Source organism: Hyaena hyaena, unplaced genomic scaffold (assembly GCF_003009895.1).
Source record: "Hyaena hyaena isolate Hyena2069 unplaced genomic scaffold, ASM300989v1 scaffold_60, whole genome shotgun sequence".
NCBI classification, from domain to species: Eukaryota; Metazoa; Chordata; class Mammalia; order Carnivora; family Hyaenidae; genus Hyaena; species Hyaena hyaena.
The window spans coordinates 3,112,371-3,132,960 of NW_024080692.1; the positions used below are offsets into that span (position 1 = coordinate 3,112,371).

Sequence of the window (20,590 nt, forward strand, 5' to 3'; positions counted from 1 at the left end):
GAAAGGAGATGCAGCATCTTCTTTCTTGAGCAATGAAAGCAACTATGTCCACTGGTTCATTCATTACTTCTTTACCTATTCTGATAGAATTCCTGGTGTCCCCTTGGCCATTTTCCTAGTGAAGAAACCAAGTAAGCTTTGCTGCAGTAGCGGTGACAGGAAGTAGTTTGGTAGGGTGTGTGCAGGAAGTCCTAGGTTACCGAGATGGGTGGAACTCAAGGTAATCACTGTTCGTTCCAGGTAGACCATTCCATGCTTCCTTCCTGGCTCCGCTTCCTCCTGCCCAAGCGAGTGAGCACCTAGCTGACTTAGATCTGCAAAGGAAGGAATAATGGGTGGAGCATTCCTGGGTAGAAACCCTTAACACTTCCGTACACATTGCATTTGCTAGGCTCGTGCGAAAGCTTCCAAGAGTCAAGGGAGTGGACCCTTCAGTAACAGGAACTGGACAGAGGGGGGTGAGTTTCTACATCTCAGCCACTTTGCAGCAAGCACCATTGGTCATTCCCCTGAACGCGGTCACCTTGTGTCTTGTGTTTGGGCGCTGGTGACAAATGGGGAGCCATTGTGGAAGAGTGTGAGGAAGCCCCGTGGTCATGACTGGCTGGCATTTTGGAATTGGGGAGCGATCTTCTCAGGCCTTCTGGAATTATTAGCCTTCCCTGTATCTCAGCTCTAGGATCCACAGCGTAGTATCCACACACCCACAGCTCCATGATCCTGAACTTTTTATTCATTGTATGCTCCCATTCTTCCCATCTCGAGACTGTCTATTTCTGGGGAAGGTGAGAATTCATCCCACAGCAGAGCCTCATAGCGTCAACCCGTTCTGTAAACATGTCGTGAGCCTCTCGCTCTGTGAACCGGGCGCCCTACAAGATGCCAAAGATGGAATGACAGATTATCCGAGGTCCTTGTTCTCCAGAAGAGGAGACAGCTACGTAAACAGGAAGCGCCTTTGGGTGTCTTCAGAGTCTGGTACCATCATCTGTAAAAGTGAGATGATAATGCGTCTATGCCACAGGCTCCTTGTGAGGATTAAATTGCAAAGCGCTTAGAACAGTATCTGGCACGTAGTAAGCACGGGGTAAGGGCGGCTGGGTTAATTCTGTCATCTGTTGCCACTCTTGCTATTAGTGCTGACTTCCCTCCCGCCCCCAGTAGGCCCGCAGGGTGCAGGATGGAAGACATGAAGTAAGGACTCAGGAGGCTTCTTCACAGGGGTCATAGTTGAGTTGGATCCTGAAAGGAGAGGAGGAAGTGACCAAGAAAAGAAAACAGAATGGAATATTACAAACTGAGGGAAAGTGGCGCAGGCCCCAGGGGGTGCAAACATCAGGTAGTTCGGGGAACCCAGCGGTTCTGGAGGGAAGGAGAGGCCTGGCGTGCGCACCTTGGGTTTCCCTGTGAGACAGGAGAAGCTGAGTGAGAGGAGCCTTGAGGAGACCGGGGAAGACTGTGACAGCCCCATGTGGAGAAGGTGAGGGACGAAGGCCACCGTGTGGGATGCAGGGGAGGGTGGACACCGACTTCGGGGGCTGACAAATAAGTACAATCCACAGGAGAGAAACAGTAAGGCGATTCTGATCTACAGCCTTTCAGATATGACAGGAGAGGCTGTTTTAACAAGAGAACCAGAGCAGACTTCAGGAGGTAAAGTGAGAGTGGAGAGAGAGAACTCAAACACACACAGGCCATGGAAGCCATGGATGATATGTCAGGGAGGCGGGATTTATTTATTTATTTATTTATTTATTTATTTATTTATTTCTGTTTCTGGGCTTTCAACAAAGGAGGGACATCACGCCCTCAGGATGTCACTTGGGCAGAACTGTGGGGGTTAAACTATAGAAGGCCACACCCGAAGCAGACAGATAATTGGAGAAAACTCTAAGTCCCCCAGAAGGGAGCAAGACTCAGAGCCCCATGGTGCTCCCTGATGTGGATCCCCGCTGTGAAGTTGAGAGCGCTCTGTCTGCATCACACACATGCCCTTCGGCCTTCCCCCTCCCCCATCTTGCTCTGGGTGGCCATGTTTCTCCTCAGCAAGCCTGCAGCCCACAAGACCCAACCATGCCACCCAGCAGGGCTAGATCATTTCCTGGAGTTTACAAGGTCATCCCAAAGATGCCCCAAGGGCTGGTCTGCCCTGAAGCTCCCCTAAATTGGGAGCCACTATCATGGAACCAAGGAGCTTTGGGTGTGTGCACAGCCCACCAAGGCCCAAGCATCTGGTGTAGCCTCCCTCCAGTTTGAACGGCCCAAATATGGATGCCACATGCGTGGGCCGACCAGCCCGGCTACCGTGCTCAGGCAGACTTCACGGAGGTCAAGTGTGGGTGTGAAGAGATAAGCTAAATAGCACATGGACCATGGAAGCCTTGCTTACACACGGAGCACCTGAGGCCCATGACCACGGATCCTCATAAAGCATCATCCCCGAATTAAGGATAGCAGCACTGATGCCGCTTGCGCAGGGACATGCTATTAGTGGACTTGAACCGAAGGCTGGCTTCCTAGTCCCGTGCCTGGTAGATAAAGTTCTGGCTGGAAAGGATATTTGCACATGACAGTGGTAAAATTGTAGACACACGGCATTTCCTAGAGCGGGTCTTTAAAGTTCCACGGGTTTCCGTGATCATGTAGAGTGCATTCGTTTCCCCTTCCCGCCGCTGGCGAGCCTTCCTTAGCCTGACGGCTGTGTGGCCGACGTGGCTACTCCCTGGGTCCCTGAGCACCCTGGAGGCCGCACGCTTGGGGCAGGAGACCAGAGTGGGCGGGGGCTCCGTGGCAGCGCTGACCCTGCTGGTGTCTTCAGGTGGTGTGTGTTATCTCAGGGCCCGCGTCGGAGCCCACGGTCCCCAGGCGGGTACGGGTGGTGTTCTGGGTCTCTTCCGGGATGCCCCAAACTCACGTGTGCCTCTCGCCCTCCTTGTGCTGCAGATCCTGGCGCCCCTGTGAAATTGCCTTGTCTGCCAGTGAAACTGTCCCCTCCGCTACCTCCAAAGAAAGTCATGATCTGTATGCCTGTAGGGGGGCCAGAACTCTCCCTGGCGTCCTACGCGGCCCAGAAGAGCGGCCAGCAGAGCGGGGCCCAGCACCACCACACGGTCCTGCCGTCCCAGATCCAGCACCAGCTGCAGTACGGCAGCCTCGGCCAGCACCTGCCCTCCGCCACCGGCTCCCTCCCCATGCACCCCTCCGGCTGCAGGATGATAGAGGAGCTGAACAAAACGCTGGCCATGACCATGCAGAGGCTGGAAAGGTAACTGGTGGGGGATGGGCGGGAGGGGGTGGTCTTGGCGGGGGGTTGGGGATGTGACCATGACTCAGGAGTGTCAAGACCAGGGTAAGGGCTCAGTCTTCACTGGGGCGGGAGTAGTTTGAACGTAAAATCAGACCAAACACTGAATGTCTGGAAGAATTAAGAAATGTTGCCTATTACTGAACGATATAACAGTCACATTTATTGTAAAGAAAAAGTGGGGCGTCTGGGTGGCTCAGTTGGTTGAGCATCTGACTCTTGATTTCGGCTCAGGTTATGATCCCACGGTTGTGAGATCAAGCCCCACGTCGGGCTCTGTGCTGACAGCATGGCACCTGCTTGGGATTCTCTCTCTCCCCCTCCTCCCTCCCCCTTTCTTTCTCCCTCCCCCCCCCCGTTCTCTTTCTCTGGAAGAAAAAGAAAAAGTGACATGTATGTATGTATACACACATGTACTGTATAAATAGCACGTGTGGGAATATATAAATACATAGATACACATTTTTTTTTAAATATTTTTATTTATTTCTAGGAGAGAGAGAGAGACAGTGTGAGCAGGGGAGGGTCAGAGAGAGAGGGAGTCACAGACTGAAACAGGCTCCAGGCTCTGAGCTGGCAGTCAGCACAGAGCCCGACGCGGGGCTCGAACCCACGAACCGCGAGATCATGACCTAAGCGAAAGTCGGACACTCAACCGACTAAGCCACCCAGGCACCCCAATACACATTTAATATATATTAAACTCATGTTTATAATGTGTTATATAGTATATGAAATAATTTAATATAAACTGTTAAATATATTTAATATAAAATTTAAACATAAACATATTAACATGTGTATTTATATGTGAGTATATAGAAGTACATAAATATATGAAAAGAGTAACATACATGTGTTTTATTTAGGACACATATGCTTCTATAACTCAACATGTTTTGAGACTATATACATTTAATTATTAGTAGTGGCTATCCCGCTGATGGGAAGATGGAAAGAATTCTTTTACTTTCATATCTCATATCTTTCTGTACTGTTAATTTTGCATTTTATGTATATTATCTTTATGACAGAGAAAGATGATTTGAATATAAAATAAGAAAGAATGAGAGCCAGCAGTACAGTGGTGGAGAGGTAGCGGGCGGGGAGAGGTAGAAAGGCACGCCCTTGTTCTTGCCGATGAAGGAAGCAGGGTGCTGGAGTCCAATTATTGAGCCATTACTGTTTAGCCACACCTGATGCAGCCCCTTCCTTCTCCAGAACCCTCCTCTGGTAATGTTGCTGGGAGATCTGCAAAGAGAATCTGAAGGACTCGTTCTGAATTGTGTGTCTTTGTGTGTGTGTGTGTGTGTGTGTGTGTGTGTGTGTGTGTGTGTGTGGTTGTGCGCGTGTGCGTGCGCGCTCAAATACCACTCCACGTCTGCCACATCTCCCCGACGATTCCAATGCATGTTGCTTGACCTAGTTCCCTAGCATCCCAAGAAGAAAGTGTTGCTCTCCTCTGTGCAGGAGGTGTCTGAGGCTGGGACTGTCTGTACCCATCGCAGAGTAGTGACAGCTGTCAGCTGGGATCTGCAGTGGGAAAACTGCAGCCTGGAGGGCCTGCTGGTCACCCACCAGAGGGCCAGAGGCAAGATGGCCGTCGTCAGCAGCTCTCTGTTCCAGTGTCCAGCCTCTCGGCCACGTATTCCGGGTTTGGGTTCTACGTGATTCCAGAGGAAGTGGTCGTTGCTAGGAATTCTGACCTGATTATGCAGTGATATCCCCCTCACTGAAAAAAGATTGCTTTGGTCCCTTGGTGTCCTTTTCAACTACTATTATTGCTAATAAGGAAGGTAGTCATTTCAAATTTGGATGGTACTCTTTAGTCTTTGATAGACCGTTATTATCATCTTAATCCTCACATCAGCTAGGGCGGCTGGGTTAGTAGAGAAACTAAGGAAGGCTGCGTGACTTCCCCAGTGCCGGCTTCTCAGATGAGGGGTCCACAGAGCGACTACTTGCTGGCCATCTGCAACCCTATGGGTACAGAAACTGAAAGCAAGCGTTGAGACACTTAAAGTGATTTGAGAATGATTTTATGCCTGTTAAATATGGTCATAGAAAAGGGTTTCATTTTTTATGTATTTTCTGTTACATTTTAAAAAAGCATCCGTTTATGATAGATTGAAAATTAAAATGTATAAATATCCCAGCCAACCAGCCAACAAACTGCTCCTTCCTCATACAAGTTTTGAAAATACTGTCCCAGGAAATAAGTCCAGTGGCCACATCCTCAAGCCTGGGTCTTCCTAATTCAAATCCAGAACTCTTTCTGTAGTAAGACAACTGTTTTCCTGAAGACAGCTCATAGTCAACATAATTCCCGATCTCCACGCCTACTGTATACCCAGTAAGTCTTTGCATCTCATAGGAATTTTAATCAATGACCAAAAAGATTCTCGCAGGAACTCGAGACAGCATGTTACTTGCTAAATACGTCTCAACTCAAAGTATGCCATTTTAAGAGGGTCCATGGAAAGTACTAACCACCCGACACTATTCTTCAGTAATTTCTGTGCATATTTGTAGAACATTTCCGTTGAGGGTAGACCAGTGGATAGGTCTGCTGGACCCAAACCAGGTCAGGTTCTTTACCAAAATGAATCAAAGAGAATAGATTTGTTCTCTTCCATAATATCACAATATAACATGGGCACAGGGCATGGGAAGGGGAACAGCATGACCCAGGCAGTCCACTGTGCTCTGTGCCATCCTCAGGGATTCTAATTATTTCCTATCTCACCCCCTTCCTGCCTTGGGTCCAGACACAGAGTTGTTCTGATAGACCAGCCAGGACATAGAGAATTCATGTATGTATCACTCTGACAGGATCACCCATCAGAGAAAGAGAGGCCTACCACCCAAACAAGTAAAGATGGAGAGATTTGGGGGCACCTGGGGGGCTCAGTTGGTTGAGCATCCAACTCTTGATTTTGGCTCAGGTCATGATCTCACGTGGGTTTGAGCCCCTCATCGGACTCTGTGCTGACAGTGCAGAGCCTGCTTAGGATTCTCTTTCTCTCCCTCTCTCTCTGTTCCTCCTCAACTTGGGCTCTCTCTCTCTCTCTCTCTCTCAAAATAAATAAATAAACTTTAAACATTTCTTTAAGAAAGATGGAGGGATTTTTCTGAGCCCCTGTGTCTGGGTCTTCCGGGATTCCTAGAAGGATCTGACGCATTGAGGTCACAGACCACCTTTTAGTTTAGTGCGGAATCTATTGCTGTGTCCGGTGGTGTTGCCCTTCTTTTTTACTGCCTAAAAAGCCTCCCAGTGGCCTGTCAACTTGATTTCATTCTTGCTCTGACCAAATTTAACACAGAAAGAAAGAATTATTTCTCTTTTCTCCATGCAGTTTTCGGTGATCCCAAAAAGCAGTGCAAGGAGGAAGAAAGACTCCTGAGCACTTGCGCATGCCACCAGCAAAGACGGGGCCTCATGGGATGTCACATGTCGGGCGTGGGTGCAGACCTGTCATCTGATCCTGATGGTACAGTGCAAGTAATGCAGACATGAAATGAGGAATTACGCAGCGTTCATGCCAGACTTTGGGCCATAAATCTGAATGAATAGTCATGTTAGAATTGAAAGGGACCATAAAGAGCATCCAGGTAGCCAGCCCACTGGATGGCCAAGTGTCCCTGACTGCTGGTCCTCCATTCCTCATGAGAACAGGAACCTCCCTAGGTCCCAAGAGAGGCCACCCCGTTGTCAAGAAGGCATGATTATCACAAAGCTATTTCTTACATTAGGTTAAAAGTTTTACCTCTCGGGGCGCCTGGGTGGCTTAGTCGGTTGAGCGTCCAACTTTCGCTTAGGTCATGATCTCGCGTTCGTGGGTTTGAGCCCCGCGTCGGGCGATGTGCTGACTGCCAGCTCAGAGCCTGGAGCCTGTTTCAGATTCTGTGACTCCCTCTCTCTCTGACCCTCCCCTGCTCACGCTGTCTCTCTCTCTCTCTCTCCTAGAAATAAATAAAAACATTAAAAAAAAAAAGTTTTACCTCTCATAACTTATACCCCCTCAACTAGTTTTATTTCTAGTCTTCCTTTCCTGTGAAAAGCCTCCAAAGCTTTGAAGGTAGCTACCACTGACTTTATTAAGGGGTTCCCTCTTCCACATGAATAACCCCAAACTCATTATAATAACCATTTATTGAGTTGGTTTCTAGACCCTTTACCGTCTTATTCATGGTCTCCCAAGAATACTCTAAATCCGTTCCAAATCTGTTCTTACTCGTTACTCTAACCTGAACTTGCTCAGTGACACAAAAATGTGCGTGTAGTCGGTTATTCACAGCATTGGCCCACCCATTCAGGGGGGAGGGGTGCAGGAGGAGGGAAGGAACTACAAACTAAGCTGAAGCAAACTTAAAGAGTGCCATATTTATCCGAGGTCACAGGGCTGCCCTCGCCAGTGTGGCCAAGCTGGGGGTGACCCCCGTGTCCCAGTAAGCACCTTGGATCCAAAATCGTAAACTGCTGGGCTTTCAGCCTCAGACACCATTTCTTTTTGCCTTTGATTGTTCATCCATAAAACAAGGATAATGACACCACCACCAACCTCATTAGGGTTACTTATGAAGAACAAGGGGCTCAATCCATCCAAATCAGTCGTCTTACTGCGTGGCATGCACTGAAAGCGTCCAAGAGACAGTAGTCAATGTTACACCAAATTCCATAGAAAGTCACCCTTCAGTGGCCCCTAAAAGGCATATTGCAAATAGGTTTGATCCGATCTTATTGGAGATTTTGTTTGTGTCGGTTTCCTGAAACCACATGGCCATGGTTTTCTTTCCTGATGATTCATATCTTTTTGGAAAGTGATGTTTTATCATTCCAGGTATCATGCAGTTTTTAATATCTTAGTACGCTCTGTGATCTAGTTGACATAAATCCTGGAATTCGGTCCTAAAATCCTCATCAGCCACGAATTTTCTCATCTTAATTCCTTGTCCTCTGGCTTCCCTGTTAATAAAATGAAGATTGGAGGAGCACTTGGGTGGCTCAGGCAGTTGAGCATCTGACTCTCGATTTTGGCTCAGGTCATGATCTCGCAGTTCGTGAGATCAAGCCCCGCATTGGGCTCCGCACTGACAGTGAGGAGCTTCCTTGGATTCTCTCTCTCTCCCTCTCTCTATGCTCCGCCCCTATGTACTCTTGCACACACACGTTTCTCCCTCTCCAAATAAAGAATGAAACTTTAAAAAAAATGAAGATGGAATATGTATCCTTGTTGACCCTGAAGAAATTTGGAGAAGATTCTTAAGGGAGTACACTTAAAAAAAATTTTTTTTTTAATATTTTAATTTATTTCTAGGAGAGAGAGAGAGACAGCGTGAGCAGGGGAGGCTCAGAGAGAGGGGGAGACACAGAATTGGAAACAGGCTCCAGGCTCTGAGCTGGCAGTCAGCACAGAGCCCGACGCGGGGCTCGAACCAGCAAACCGTGAGATCATGACCTGAGTCAAAATTGGCCACCTAACCGACTGAGCCACACAGGCACCCCTTAAGGGATTTAATTAAGGAAAGGAAAATTCATACTTCCATTTGCTCAAGCCGGAAATCTGGGGGGTCACTCTTGATACCTTTCTTTATCTTGTATTTCATGTCTGACGGGTCTGCAAATCCTACCAGGTCTACACTGAGAACGTGTCATGGATGAGCCACTTTGTACCCACTTCTGCTACCCAAACACCTAACCTCCTCTGCCCCTCCTTCCTGGTATCCTGCTTCCATTCCTGCCCCTTCAGTCAGACAGACAATGTGTAACAAAAATCAGATCGTGACCAAATTCGTTTGCGAGGCCAGCCGTCACAAGGGATGGCAGACGGGGGCACTTCAACAACAGAAGTTTATGTGCTCACAGCTCTGGAGGCTTCAAGTCTAAGATCAAAGTGTCATCGGGCTGGTTTCTCCAGAGGCCTCTCTCTCCTTGGTTTATATATGGTCATCTTCTCCCTGTGTCCTCACGGGGTCTTCCCTTCCTAACGGACACCAGTCATTTGGTTGGAACACAGTCACATTTTGAGGGACTGGGATTAAGATTTATACATAAGAATGTTGAGGGGGACGTAATCACTCATGGTAAAAACTATGCCCCAAATGCCCCTTTGGTCTCCCAGCACACTTAGGAGTAAAAAGCAGAGGAGGCCAGGGGCACCTGGGTGGCTCAGTCGTTTGAACATCCGACTTTGGCTCAGGTCATGGTTTCACAGTTCATGAGTTCAAGCCCTGTATCAGGCTCTTTCCTGTCCATGAGGAGCCTGCTTGGGATCCTCTCTCTCTCTCTATCTCTATCTCTCTCTCTCTATCTCTCTATCTCCCCCTCCCCAACTTCTTGCACACTTGCTCTTGCTCTCAAAAATAATTTATTTTAATTTTTGTTAATGTTTTACTTATTTCTGAGAGAGAGAGACAGAGCGTGAGCAGGGGAGGGACAGAGAGAGAGGGAGACACAGAATCTGATGCAGGCTCAAGGCTCTGAGCCAGCTGTCAGCACAGAGCCCGATGCAAGGCTCGAACCCATGAACCGTGAGTTCATGTCCTGAGCTGAAGTCAGAGGCTTAAGTCGGAGGCTTAACCGACTGAGCCACCCAGGCACCCCAAGAACTGTTTTGTTCAGGCTGGTATCCTGAGTACCTAGAACAGGGCATGGCTTATAGGCACTATAGATGCCTAATAAATATTGAATGAATGAACAAACATATGAATGAATGAATGAATGAATGAATGAATGAGTCCTTCGTAGCCTCTGTGGTTAGATTATTAATCTGTTCCCTGTTGATGGATGTTTGGAGTGCTCCTAATAGTCTTTGCCACTGTTGAGCTTTGAGTTCTTACAAGACACGTTTTATATAAACATGTGGTAGTGGTGGCGGCGGTGGCGGCGGCGAGAACATGTCCTTAACCTTTTGTACTTTTCTCATGATCCTAAAATTATTAATGCTCCCTCTGTCTGAAATGCACTCTCCTCTCCTTCACCACCCACTCCACCTTATTTTGCAAAGCATATTTTTCAACTATCATATCCTCTGTGAGTTCTTCTTGGATTCCCAAAGGAAGCTATGCCTCTGTTTGGGCTACCTCTATCTGCACACACTACCTTATGTTGCGAGTATATAAGTTCTCTCTTAGATGTGGGTAGGGACCATCTTTGCCTTCCCACTCAACCCCTAGTCCATCATGGTACCTGTCATGTAGGAAGTATCAGTAAACCATTTCTTAAATGAATGTTCTTAAAAGTTCGTCTCATCTTCAAATAGAAAGGCATTTTAGCTTAACGTTTAGTGTGTTATTAGAAATTCCCTTTATTATAGAAACAAATTTTATTTAATTTTTTAATGTTTAATTTTGAAAGAGAGAGCACAAGCAGGGGAGGGGCAGAGAGAGGGGGAGACACAGAATCAGAAGCAGGCTCTAGGCTCTGAGCTGTCAGCACAGAGCTCGATGTGGGGCCCAAACTCACAAACCTGGAGATCATGACCTGAGCTGAAGTCAAACCTACTAAACCAACTGAGCCACCCAGGTGCCCCTAGAAACAAGTTTTAGTTGTGGTTACACTCATGATTTGATTGATGAACTGTGTGAATTTTGTTTTTGTACATACTAGAAGCAAAGTAAAAGTTTCTTCAAGACTGGACGTAGCTCTTTATCACACTGAGCAATATCAGACTTGAGTTCAAGACTCTGTAATGTTGGTTATGAACTTCACTCACTGAAATTATTGACAGTTCCATTCTCTTGGACCAAATCCATCTTATACGATAAAAGGGGGTGAAATGATCACCCATAGCTCTTCCAGCAAACTGTTGGGGTGTAGGACTTCATAGTGGATCATCCAGCTGTTTTCAGCATCCTCAGGCTAAAACTACAAATGAACTATCAGAAAAAGAGGAACAAGCAAATGAAAGGTAGATGAGGGGTCGTCTTGGCATATTAGAGGAAGGGGAGTGGATTTGCATGGAAGGAATCACAGAAATCTCCGGTTGAAACTAAAAAAGCAAAAAATTCACATTTTTTTAAAAACTATTATTGCTTGCATATATCAATAATTGATATTTTTAATGCTGTTTTATTTTCACCCATTGGGTTTTGGCTTAGGAAATTTTAAGAACCATACATGTAGTTCTACAGAAATACGCTTACTTACTACGTATGGGTCTTAAAGTAGACAAATAAGTACATCTCTAATAAACTCACTCTTCCTCTATGTTTTCCTGCCCCAGAATCCCTGAGCAGCTAGAACAGGAAACCTCTGACATTTGCCAGGAGAAAATTTCCTGCAGTTGTTGATGTTGAGGGTTTATACACCCTGAGTGAAAAACCAGCTTGCAAAGGAAAAGGAAGGTACCTGGGTTTCCTTCGCATCCATAAGATCAGTCCGCAGTTTTGTATTGACTACCTTTCCTGGACCAGACTCTGCTTGACTTGGGGGATACAGCAGTGGACCAGGTGTGGAGGGCTGCTGGCCTCCATGGGGCGCAGCATCTGCTGGTGGCATAAACAGAGGGAGTCCTTACCAGGGAGGGTGGAGGGAGAGAAGACAGCAAATGGCTGGGGGCCAGCTAGTAGGTGGGATTCGGGGTAGGCTTCTCTGGAGAGCTGCATTTCAAGTGAAATTCAAAAGACCTGGAGCACCTGGGCGGGTCAGTAAGTTAAGCAACTGACTCCGGCTCAGGTCATGATCTCACGGTTCGTGGGTTCGAGCCCTGCGTCAGGCTCTGGGCTGACAGCTCAGAGCCTGGTGCCTGCTTCAGATTCTGTGTCTCCCTCTCTCTTTGCCCCTTCCCTGCTCATGCTCTGTCTCTCAAAAATAAACATTAAAAAAACTTTTTTTTAAATCCAAAAGACCAAAATAACCAGATGAAGAGGGAGAAAGGAAATGGGGGAACATTCTAGGCAGATGAGTGGAAGGAGTGAGAGACTATCTCCAAATGGGTGGTGAGAGTTTTAAGAAAAGGCAGGAAGTTGGTAGTTATTGTCCCAAGCTTTTAGAGGACCAATCATTGAGGGTGAAAGAAATCACAGAAGATTGTGATCTGAGAAGAACACAGGAGCCACTGGAGAGGGTCCTGGAGGTCTTGAAGAAGACCTAACAGGTGAGATCGTCTGCTCAGGACCTGTCCGGCTCCATAACCTTGTCTTAGACTGGAGTAGGTTGTTAATTCTAATGTGCATGTTTCTGGAAGTAAAACAGCTTTACTTCTTCTGGGATATTAGCTGTACCTCTGTATTAATAAGTCTAGACTAGCGATGGTCAACCAGATGCAGAAAGGCTTCCAGAACCATCTTGAACTCCTAGCGATGCTAATTGAGTACTGCCTGACAAGCATCATGGTAATCACACAATTAATAACATCTGTGGTCTTTCCTTTAAGATAATAAAAAAGGGGGGGGGCACCTGGGTGGCTCAGGTGGTTAAGCATCTGACTTTGGCTCAGGTCATGATCTCATGGTTTGTGAGTTCAAGCCCCGTATCAGGCTCTGTGCTGACAGCTCAGAGTTTGGAGCCTGCTTTGGATTCTGTCTGTCTGTCTGTCTGTCTCTCTCTCCCCCTCCCTCCCTCTCCTCCTCTCCCTCCCCCACTTGTACTCTGTCTCTCTCTCTCTCTCAAAAATAAACATTAAAACAAATAAATAACATATAAAACAACTATAAAAAATGAATATAAAAAAATAATTTCACGGGGCGCCTGGGTGGCTCAGTTTGTTAAGCGTCCGATTTCGGCTCAGGTCATGATCTCACGGTTCGTGGGTTCGAGGCCCGCATCAGCCTCTGTGCTGACTGCCAGCTCAGAGCCTGGAGCCTGTTTAAGATTCTGTTTTTCCTTCTCTCTTTGACCCTCCCCTGCTCACACTGTCTCTCTCTCTCTCTCAGAAAGTAAAAAAAAAGAAAGAAAAAAAAGAAAAAAATGATAATTTCAACTTTGAAAAGAAAAAAATGAAATCCGCGGCCACGTTCCCCTCCCCCCTCATATTCCTTCAGTCTTTCAAATCCCATTATTCCATAATTACTTTCAGACCTTTCAAAGGGCACAACTGATTTATAGTCCTAGCATAAATACAGTCCATGGTGACAACGACTTTTTTTCATGGAGCCTCCAGGGTCACAGGCAATTCTAAAGAATAATTCATGGTCCTGAACTCGACGATTTCCAAGGTTTCTTGTAGCCCTAACAGTCTAATTACTTCGTTGGCTTGTGTTAATAATGCTTCCGGCTGCAGATCAGAGTGTTCTGTGATGATAAGCAGATGTGCTTATCTGTGCCCTGGCAAGAACGGAACTGAGTACCTAAATGTCACTTGTTTGTGAAATAGCGTTGGTCTGAAGAAGTCCAGCGTTTTGTTCATCATCAGTAAGACAACGTCCATTTTTAAATGTGTGTCCAGGGAAGGATTTTCCTCCTTACACTGATGACCGTTTGTCCCTGACCTCTTGAGGCCGGTATTGTCAACCTCTTACTTTAGGTCATATCTTTGATTGCGAAGCACATGTGTATCTTCAAGTGGTGGCATGTCGATGGTGTTTTAGAATTTAGCTGTGATTCTAAGCGGGCACGATGTGATTTCAGTGCAAGGGGGAGGTCACTGTGAACAGGACTGACCCTTCCTGCGAGGTGATGAGCTGACCGCTTAAAGGAACGTTAAGGAGACTGTGCAAATCATTAGCATCTTTTGAAGTCTTCAGGGGATAAAAAGGGAAGTATTTTCAAAAGTGAATCTGCTCCTGAATTCCTATGTGTACATGAGTGGAAACCCTGTTCTTGACCATTGCATGACTGTTGATTCTCTGATCTTGTCACAAACCATCATCAGAAAGATTTTTCAGGCCAAAAATACAAAAACGCTAAAGGAAGTGTTTTAATAAATTCATGGATAAGAGCCATAGTGACTGGTTTGTGATAAATGGCCAGTGTTTAAGCATATCCCTATTTGAAATAGCAACCCCCAGCATTCACCTCTACGAAGCACACCACACCAACATTATCCTCCAAGAAAGCCTGTGAGGCGGGCAAACAGGTTTCTCCATTCGGCTGATGGGGAACCAAACCGAGATGCACCCTGGTGAGTGGCCCAGCCGGGTCTCAAGCAGAGACCTCCTCACTGCGCTTCCTCCCCTCCTGACATCCAGCCAAGCGCCACCCAAGACACCTGCTGATGTCTGCAGACGAAGTCGTGTTAGAAAGCCCCCACTGTTTGGCTCCTTCATCAGGACTGGAGTGTGCTGGGAAGGGTGGGCTGTGGGTCAGACTGTGTGTGTCTTTCAGTTTTATTTATTTCTGACCAAAGCCCCAGAGAGGATTTCAGAAATGTGGGTCCCTGGTCATTGTAAAGGGCAGAGAAAGGGTTGTGAATGAATTCATTTAAAGTCATCACCACTGCTGGTGAAAAAGAAGCTCAAAACACATTCTCCACTCAGGAAGGCTCAGACCCTAGTCTATATATAGAATGGCATAGTTTCCTGCTGACTTAAGTCACACACACAGACACACACACACACACACACACACACACACACACACACACACACACACAAAACAAAGCTCTGATGTTGAGCTTCTTATCTTAGAAGGCCATGATAAAACACACAATGCGTGCCTGCTTGCCTAAAATGGAGCTGATTAAGTATTTTCTTGGATTTCAGTGGTTATTTCTGTCACTCTTCAGCCTCGGGCACTGTAATTTGTACCATAATTCCTCACACATTTTTGGTCTCCAGGAAGAAAACTATCCTCTCTCCCCTCTGAAAACTCTCTTTGTAACCCATGCGCACCAGAATTCAAAAGCTGTTCCTCTGGAACAGTATCATTTCACTTTCAGTGTTGCGTTTGTAGATAATCAATTTTCTCTGTCCTCTGAGGAGATTAACTTCGTCTTAAAAACCTTAACAAGCTTTGCATCTCAAATCCGATGCCAGAAAGCAGTCTGTCTTTATTACACGTTTCCCTTCAGTAAAGGATGATAAAATGGCGCCCAACCATTTTCAAGGAAGTTTAGGATTTAAAATAAACGGGTGATTTTTAAAATTTCAAAGCCTGTTCCCATTTTCCTAAAAGAGTATCAAAGGTGTTTGATACTCCACCCCCCCACCCCCCCCACCCCCGCCCCATGGATGAGTCCCAGCATCCTGCCATGCCTCTGCCTGGGATGGAGATAAAGCTTTCTTATCAAGAGGCTAACTGTTGTTGGGGCGCCTGGGTGGCTTAGTCGGTTAAGCGTCCGACTTTTGCTTAGGTCATGATCTCGCGGTTCGTGGGTTCGAGCCCCGCGTCGGGCTCTGTGCTGACTGCCAGCTCAGAGCCTGGAGCCTGTTTCAGTCTGTGACTCCCTCTCTCTCTGACCCTCCCCTGCTCACGCTGTCTCTCTCTCTCTCCCATAGAAATAAATAAAACATTAAAAAAAAAAAAGAGGCTAACTGTTGTCATGACCCTGAATTCTTGTGGAGGCTTTGCCATTCATTTCTTTATGAATTATTAAAACTACGCTGCCTCTCCCTCACCAGTAGTAAACATGACAGGTAAGACAGGCTCTTAATTTTCAAAGTCCAAGGATTTCTTAGAAACACATGATGACTATTTAAATGATCCGAAAATGGCCGAGGAAAGGTGGATGGAAATCTGACGGATGCCTTTGTATTCTCAATCTGTGTGTTTCCTCCTTGGCTTTAGTAGGAGTTAAAAGGGAGGGTCGAATTTTCCAAAGACTCAGTAAATGCTCTTCTTGTTGGAGAAAGGACTCAGGGAACCAGTGAAGCTTTTCCCTTTTGGGATGGCTCATGGGGACATGATGAAGAAGAGAGTGGGAAATGTGTGCTCTGGCTGATTTAGGGCTGCCTTTTGCTATCAAGCTTTTGGAAGTTTTCTGTTTTCAGTGTGTCTCTCTTGTAAGTAGTAGGCATCCTGTTTAAGGTAAATTTTTCTTTATGGTGTCCTGTAGTTCATTTTGTTTTCATGAAGGAAGGTATCCTTTTTGGTCAACGAGAGCAACACAGAGGCCACATCCTTGTGGGCTTACCTTTTAGTGGAGGCGACCAACGAATATGTCTGAAATGTGCTTAAAACGGGGAGGGGGCACTGAAGAAAAATAAGGCGGGGAAGTGGGAAGAGATGATGGTGATGCCTTTCTACCCTCAACGATATGGGCATTAATGTGACCACGAGACACCCACTGTATTCCCCCTTTTTAGTGACAGCTCTCCATTATCCATGGCTGGATCTTTAGCCTCCTAATTATTCTCCTCTCCCTTGCAGCCAGTTCTGTCTGCACACCTACTCACCTCCAGCCGTGTGCTACTAAACTATTTCACTGCCTGGGTCTAGAATTCAGACCTGCTTCTGTGTTCCATAATAGCCTCTAACCTTGGGGCTCTTCAAAGCAAAATTCATAGCAGAAGAGTAGTTGGGTTCTAGGAGCATTGATTATTCTTGCTTTTTTACATGGAGAATTCTTATGTTCAGTGTTTTTTCTTGAATTTGGGATGCAAATTGCATTTCATAGCACGTACACGTATGAGAAAATCATCAGCACCGAGGGTTCTCTGGGACCAGACAGTGTGCACAGTAGTGCAAAGAGCACAGGCTCAGGAGTGAGAAGACCCCAGTTTGTATCCCTGCCGTGATCACAGCCATGTGGTCACTTGTTTTCTGAGGAAGGTCAGGCCCTCCTCCATAAGATCATAGCAACACCATTCTTAACTTTGCGGGGTTTTGTGCAAATTAAATGACATGATGAACATTTACGAAGCACTTTTATGGGACCCTTAAAGGACCATGTGTGTTAGCTATTGTAGTTGTTTGGCAAAATGCCCCCGCTCCTTCATCCTGAGCCTTGGAGCCCCTGATGCATTTAATGAGTAAGTTGGAAATAGTCAAAATGGCACAGCTGTCCAAAGTCTTGTGAATATCATGGAATGCTCTTAGGTTTTTACATGCTCATGTGATTTTGCTGGGAAAATTATAACATTTGCAGCTACATAAATGGGAAATAGAATCTCCTCTTTTCCCCGCCCCTGGAGAATAATTTAGGGCCTTTGGTGTTTATTTAAATTCATTATAGAATGTCATAGAAGAAGAAATCACCTAGATTTCATTTAGCCCAACTGCCTTACCCTACAAGACAGTCTAAATGGAAATAGCCTGATGGGCTGTGAATATAAAATTGGAAAACATAGAGGCACCTGGGTGGCTGAGTCAGTTGAGCATCCAACTTCAGCTCAGGTCATTTGATCTCATGGTTCATGGGTTCAAGCCCTGATTTGGGCTCTGTGCTGACGGCTCGGAGCCTGGAGCCTGCTTCGGATTCAGTGTCTCCTTCTGTCTCTGCCCCTCCCCCACTTGCACTCTGTCTCTCAAAAATGAATAAACATTAAAAAATTTTAATTAAGAAATGTAATGATCTTAAGTTCTTTCTCACACATGTTCTGTGCTCACGTGCTGAGATGGAAGGCACATGGGTACCATGGCATTCTTCCTTGCCTAGATCTCTGTGCCTTATCTCAGATTATTTTCTTAGGGAAACACTCTCTAGGTCATGATTTCCAAAACCTTAATTCCCCTTCCACAAGGATATTTTCCCTCCAACAGCAAGATTCTAAAGGTCACAGGGATCGTTATTTTATGAATTAAATCATGGGGAGAGACAATGCGGTCTACTCTGATTCCATGGGACTTCAGTCAAATATTTGATTGACTTTTCCATCAATTCCAAAGGCATACACAAAAATGGGGTGGGGGGATGAAAATAATTAATAATCTGCCTTTGTCTGCGATGCTCACGGTCAGTAGGGCAGGGAGTGATGCTTAGACACGTAATCACAGCATCAGGTGACAAATGCTCTATCAGAGGTGGGCTCAGAGTCCGGAAGCACAGAGAAGAGCCCGGTTTCCACTGGACAAGTCAGAAGAGGTTGCTCAAAAGCAATGGCACCTGCGCTGTCCCCGAAGGGAGGGGGATGTCCCAGGCCACACTCTGAGGGGATAGTTCTGAGCCTGAGTGATGGAGGAGCAGAGACAGGAGGCCGGAGGGCTCCCTGTGTGCTTGGGAAGCAGCAAGCAGCCCAGCGTGGCTGGGTCCAGGGTGAAGAATGGTAACAGAGAAGGTGGAAAGGAAGCATAGGACCATCTCATGAGGCGTCCCCTAGTCTAGGCCGGAGGGGGTGGACCTTATCACGGTGACAGTGAGACCCTCCAGAAGTCTTCAATGGGAGGACTACCTGATCAGACAGCCAGCCGTAGAGACGATGGGTAGGAGAAGGTTCTGGAAGCAGGACAAAGCTCAAAGCCGTAACAGAGCTTCCGCTTCTGCACAGGCAGCAGTGCTGTGACATCAGTGAGGGGTAAGGTTCCTCCATCTTACCGCCTGAGATCCGTAATGCCTGGAGAGCTCCAGCTGTGACCTTGGCCATGTGTCTCACTTTTCCTCTCTAAAACGGGGGGTACCAGTAGCACCTACCCAGTAGGGTAGTTGTGAGGCTTACACGAACCAGTACACAGCACAGGGTGAGCATATAAAATGTGAACTGTTACCCTCTTTGCGTGCAGTGATGCAGTAACAGTAGAGGAAGGTTCCGTCCAGGAGGCCAGGTTGAGAGGCTTAATGTTTACCTATGGGTTTAGCCCCCAGGCAGCTCCTGGCGAGAGGAGCAGTGAACACAAACCACAGGCAATGAGATCTGTTTGAATTCCAAGCAGACTTGGTGCTTCACCCCAAGGAGTTTTGCCATGAACAGTCTAGAATGGATTGGATGGCATGAGTCAGCTTTTCCTCCAGGAGTCTGACAGGCCCTCCGGATGGTGTGGTGACTCTTTTAGGCCACCGGGGTGTCATTTTGTAAATCACTGGCCTGGCTCACTCATAAGCCCGCTCGGAGCTCTTGCATTAGTGGGGTAATGGCTCAGAGCCTGGAGCGGAGTGCAGGGAAATTGTCCAGTGAAGTCTAACGGCATCAGTGGGATGGCGTCACCCCCAAGGACCAGCCTGGGCCACAGCAGGTCAGGAACTTAGGAGAAGGGATCTGGACGGTTCCTAATTATTCAGTGGATGCTGAGGATTCCCGACGGTCAATGCCACGGTTTCCTTGGAAGAGACATGTGGTACAACTCTGAGGTCGCAGCAAGTAGCAAAGCTGTTGGGGATATTCCGAGCCAGTGGCTCCCAAATGGGCAGTTTTCCCCCCACGGGACTTTTGACAGTGTCTGGTGATATTTTCAGTTGCCACAACCAGAGGAGATGCCACTGGTATCTAGTGGGTGGAGACCAGGGATGCCGCTAAACCCCATGTGGTGACCCTCACCGCAAGGAACTGTCAAGCCCAAATGTGAATCATGCCGACGCTGAAAAAATCTGGTCTAGGCCATTATGTGACCAAAATGTGAGATATGCGTTATTGCTAGATCATCAGTTGAGTGTAGGACCACTTTCCCTAAAAGTTTTAACAGTCACGTATTTATTTTACCCTAAATTATAAACACATATAACCCATGATTACAAAGGTGTTGCTTAAGATGAGGCTAAAATGGTGTTTATGTTCTTTCTTTCTTTATTTACTTTGGATTTGGGGGGGGCGGGGAAGGGGCAAAGAGAGAGGGACAGAGGATCCAAAGCGGGCTCTGGGCTAACAGCCTGATAGCAGTGAGCCTGATGCAGGGTTCGAACATGCAAACCGTGAGATCATGACCTGAGCTGAAGTCGGACACTCAACGGACTGAGCCACCCAGGCCCCTGAAATACTGAGCCCCTAAAATGGTGTTTATGTTCTTTTAAATGTTGACTTAAAAATACAGAGTATAAAGGGTGCCTGGCTGGTGCAATCAGTTGGGCATCAGACTCTTGATTTCAGCCCAGGTCATGATCCCAGGGTCGTGGGATCAAGCCCTGCATTGGACTCTACACTGAGCATGAAGCCTGCTTAAGATTCTCCCTCCCTCCCTCCCTCCCTCCCTCCCTCCCTCTCTCTCTCTCTCTCTCTCCTCCCCCTTCTCTTCCCTGCTTGCACTCTCTCTAAAATTAAAAAAAAATACAAAATAAAATAGTATAAATGGACTTCAAATATGGCAGACACACAAAAAGTGAGTATAAGTATGATCAAGGTTCGGAAACATTGGTTTAAGCCAGAGGTCAGAAAAGCTTGTTTTTCCATTGACTGTATTCCTCATGCTCCACCTTTCATCCCTGTGACTTCTCCATTCCATAACTGGAAGCCTGTGTCTCCCCCAAACCATCTCCCCTCTGGCAGCCGTCACTGTGTTCTCTGTATTTATGGGTCTCTTTCTGCTGCTGTTTGCTTATT

General features: G+C 46.8%; 1 protein-coding gene across 1 annotated transcript in view; it reads left to right on the plus strand.

The window, feature by feature from the left end:
- PHACTR1 (phosphatase and actin regulator 1) overlaps positions 1 to 20,590 on the plus strand; it is a 573,363-nt gene that overhangs the window by 495,844 nt on the left and 56,929 nt on the right. The window contains exon 8 of the mRNA XM_039231842.1: positions 2,944 to 3,265. Coding sequence (XP_039087773.1) covers positions 2,944 to 3,265 — 322 coding nt within the window. The remainder of the gene's footprint in view (positions 1 to 2,943; positions 3,266 to 20,590) is intronic.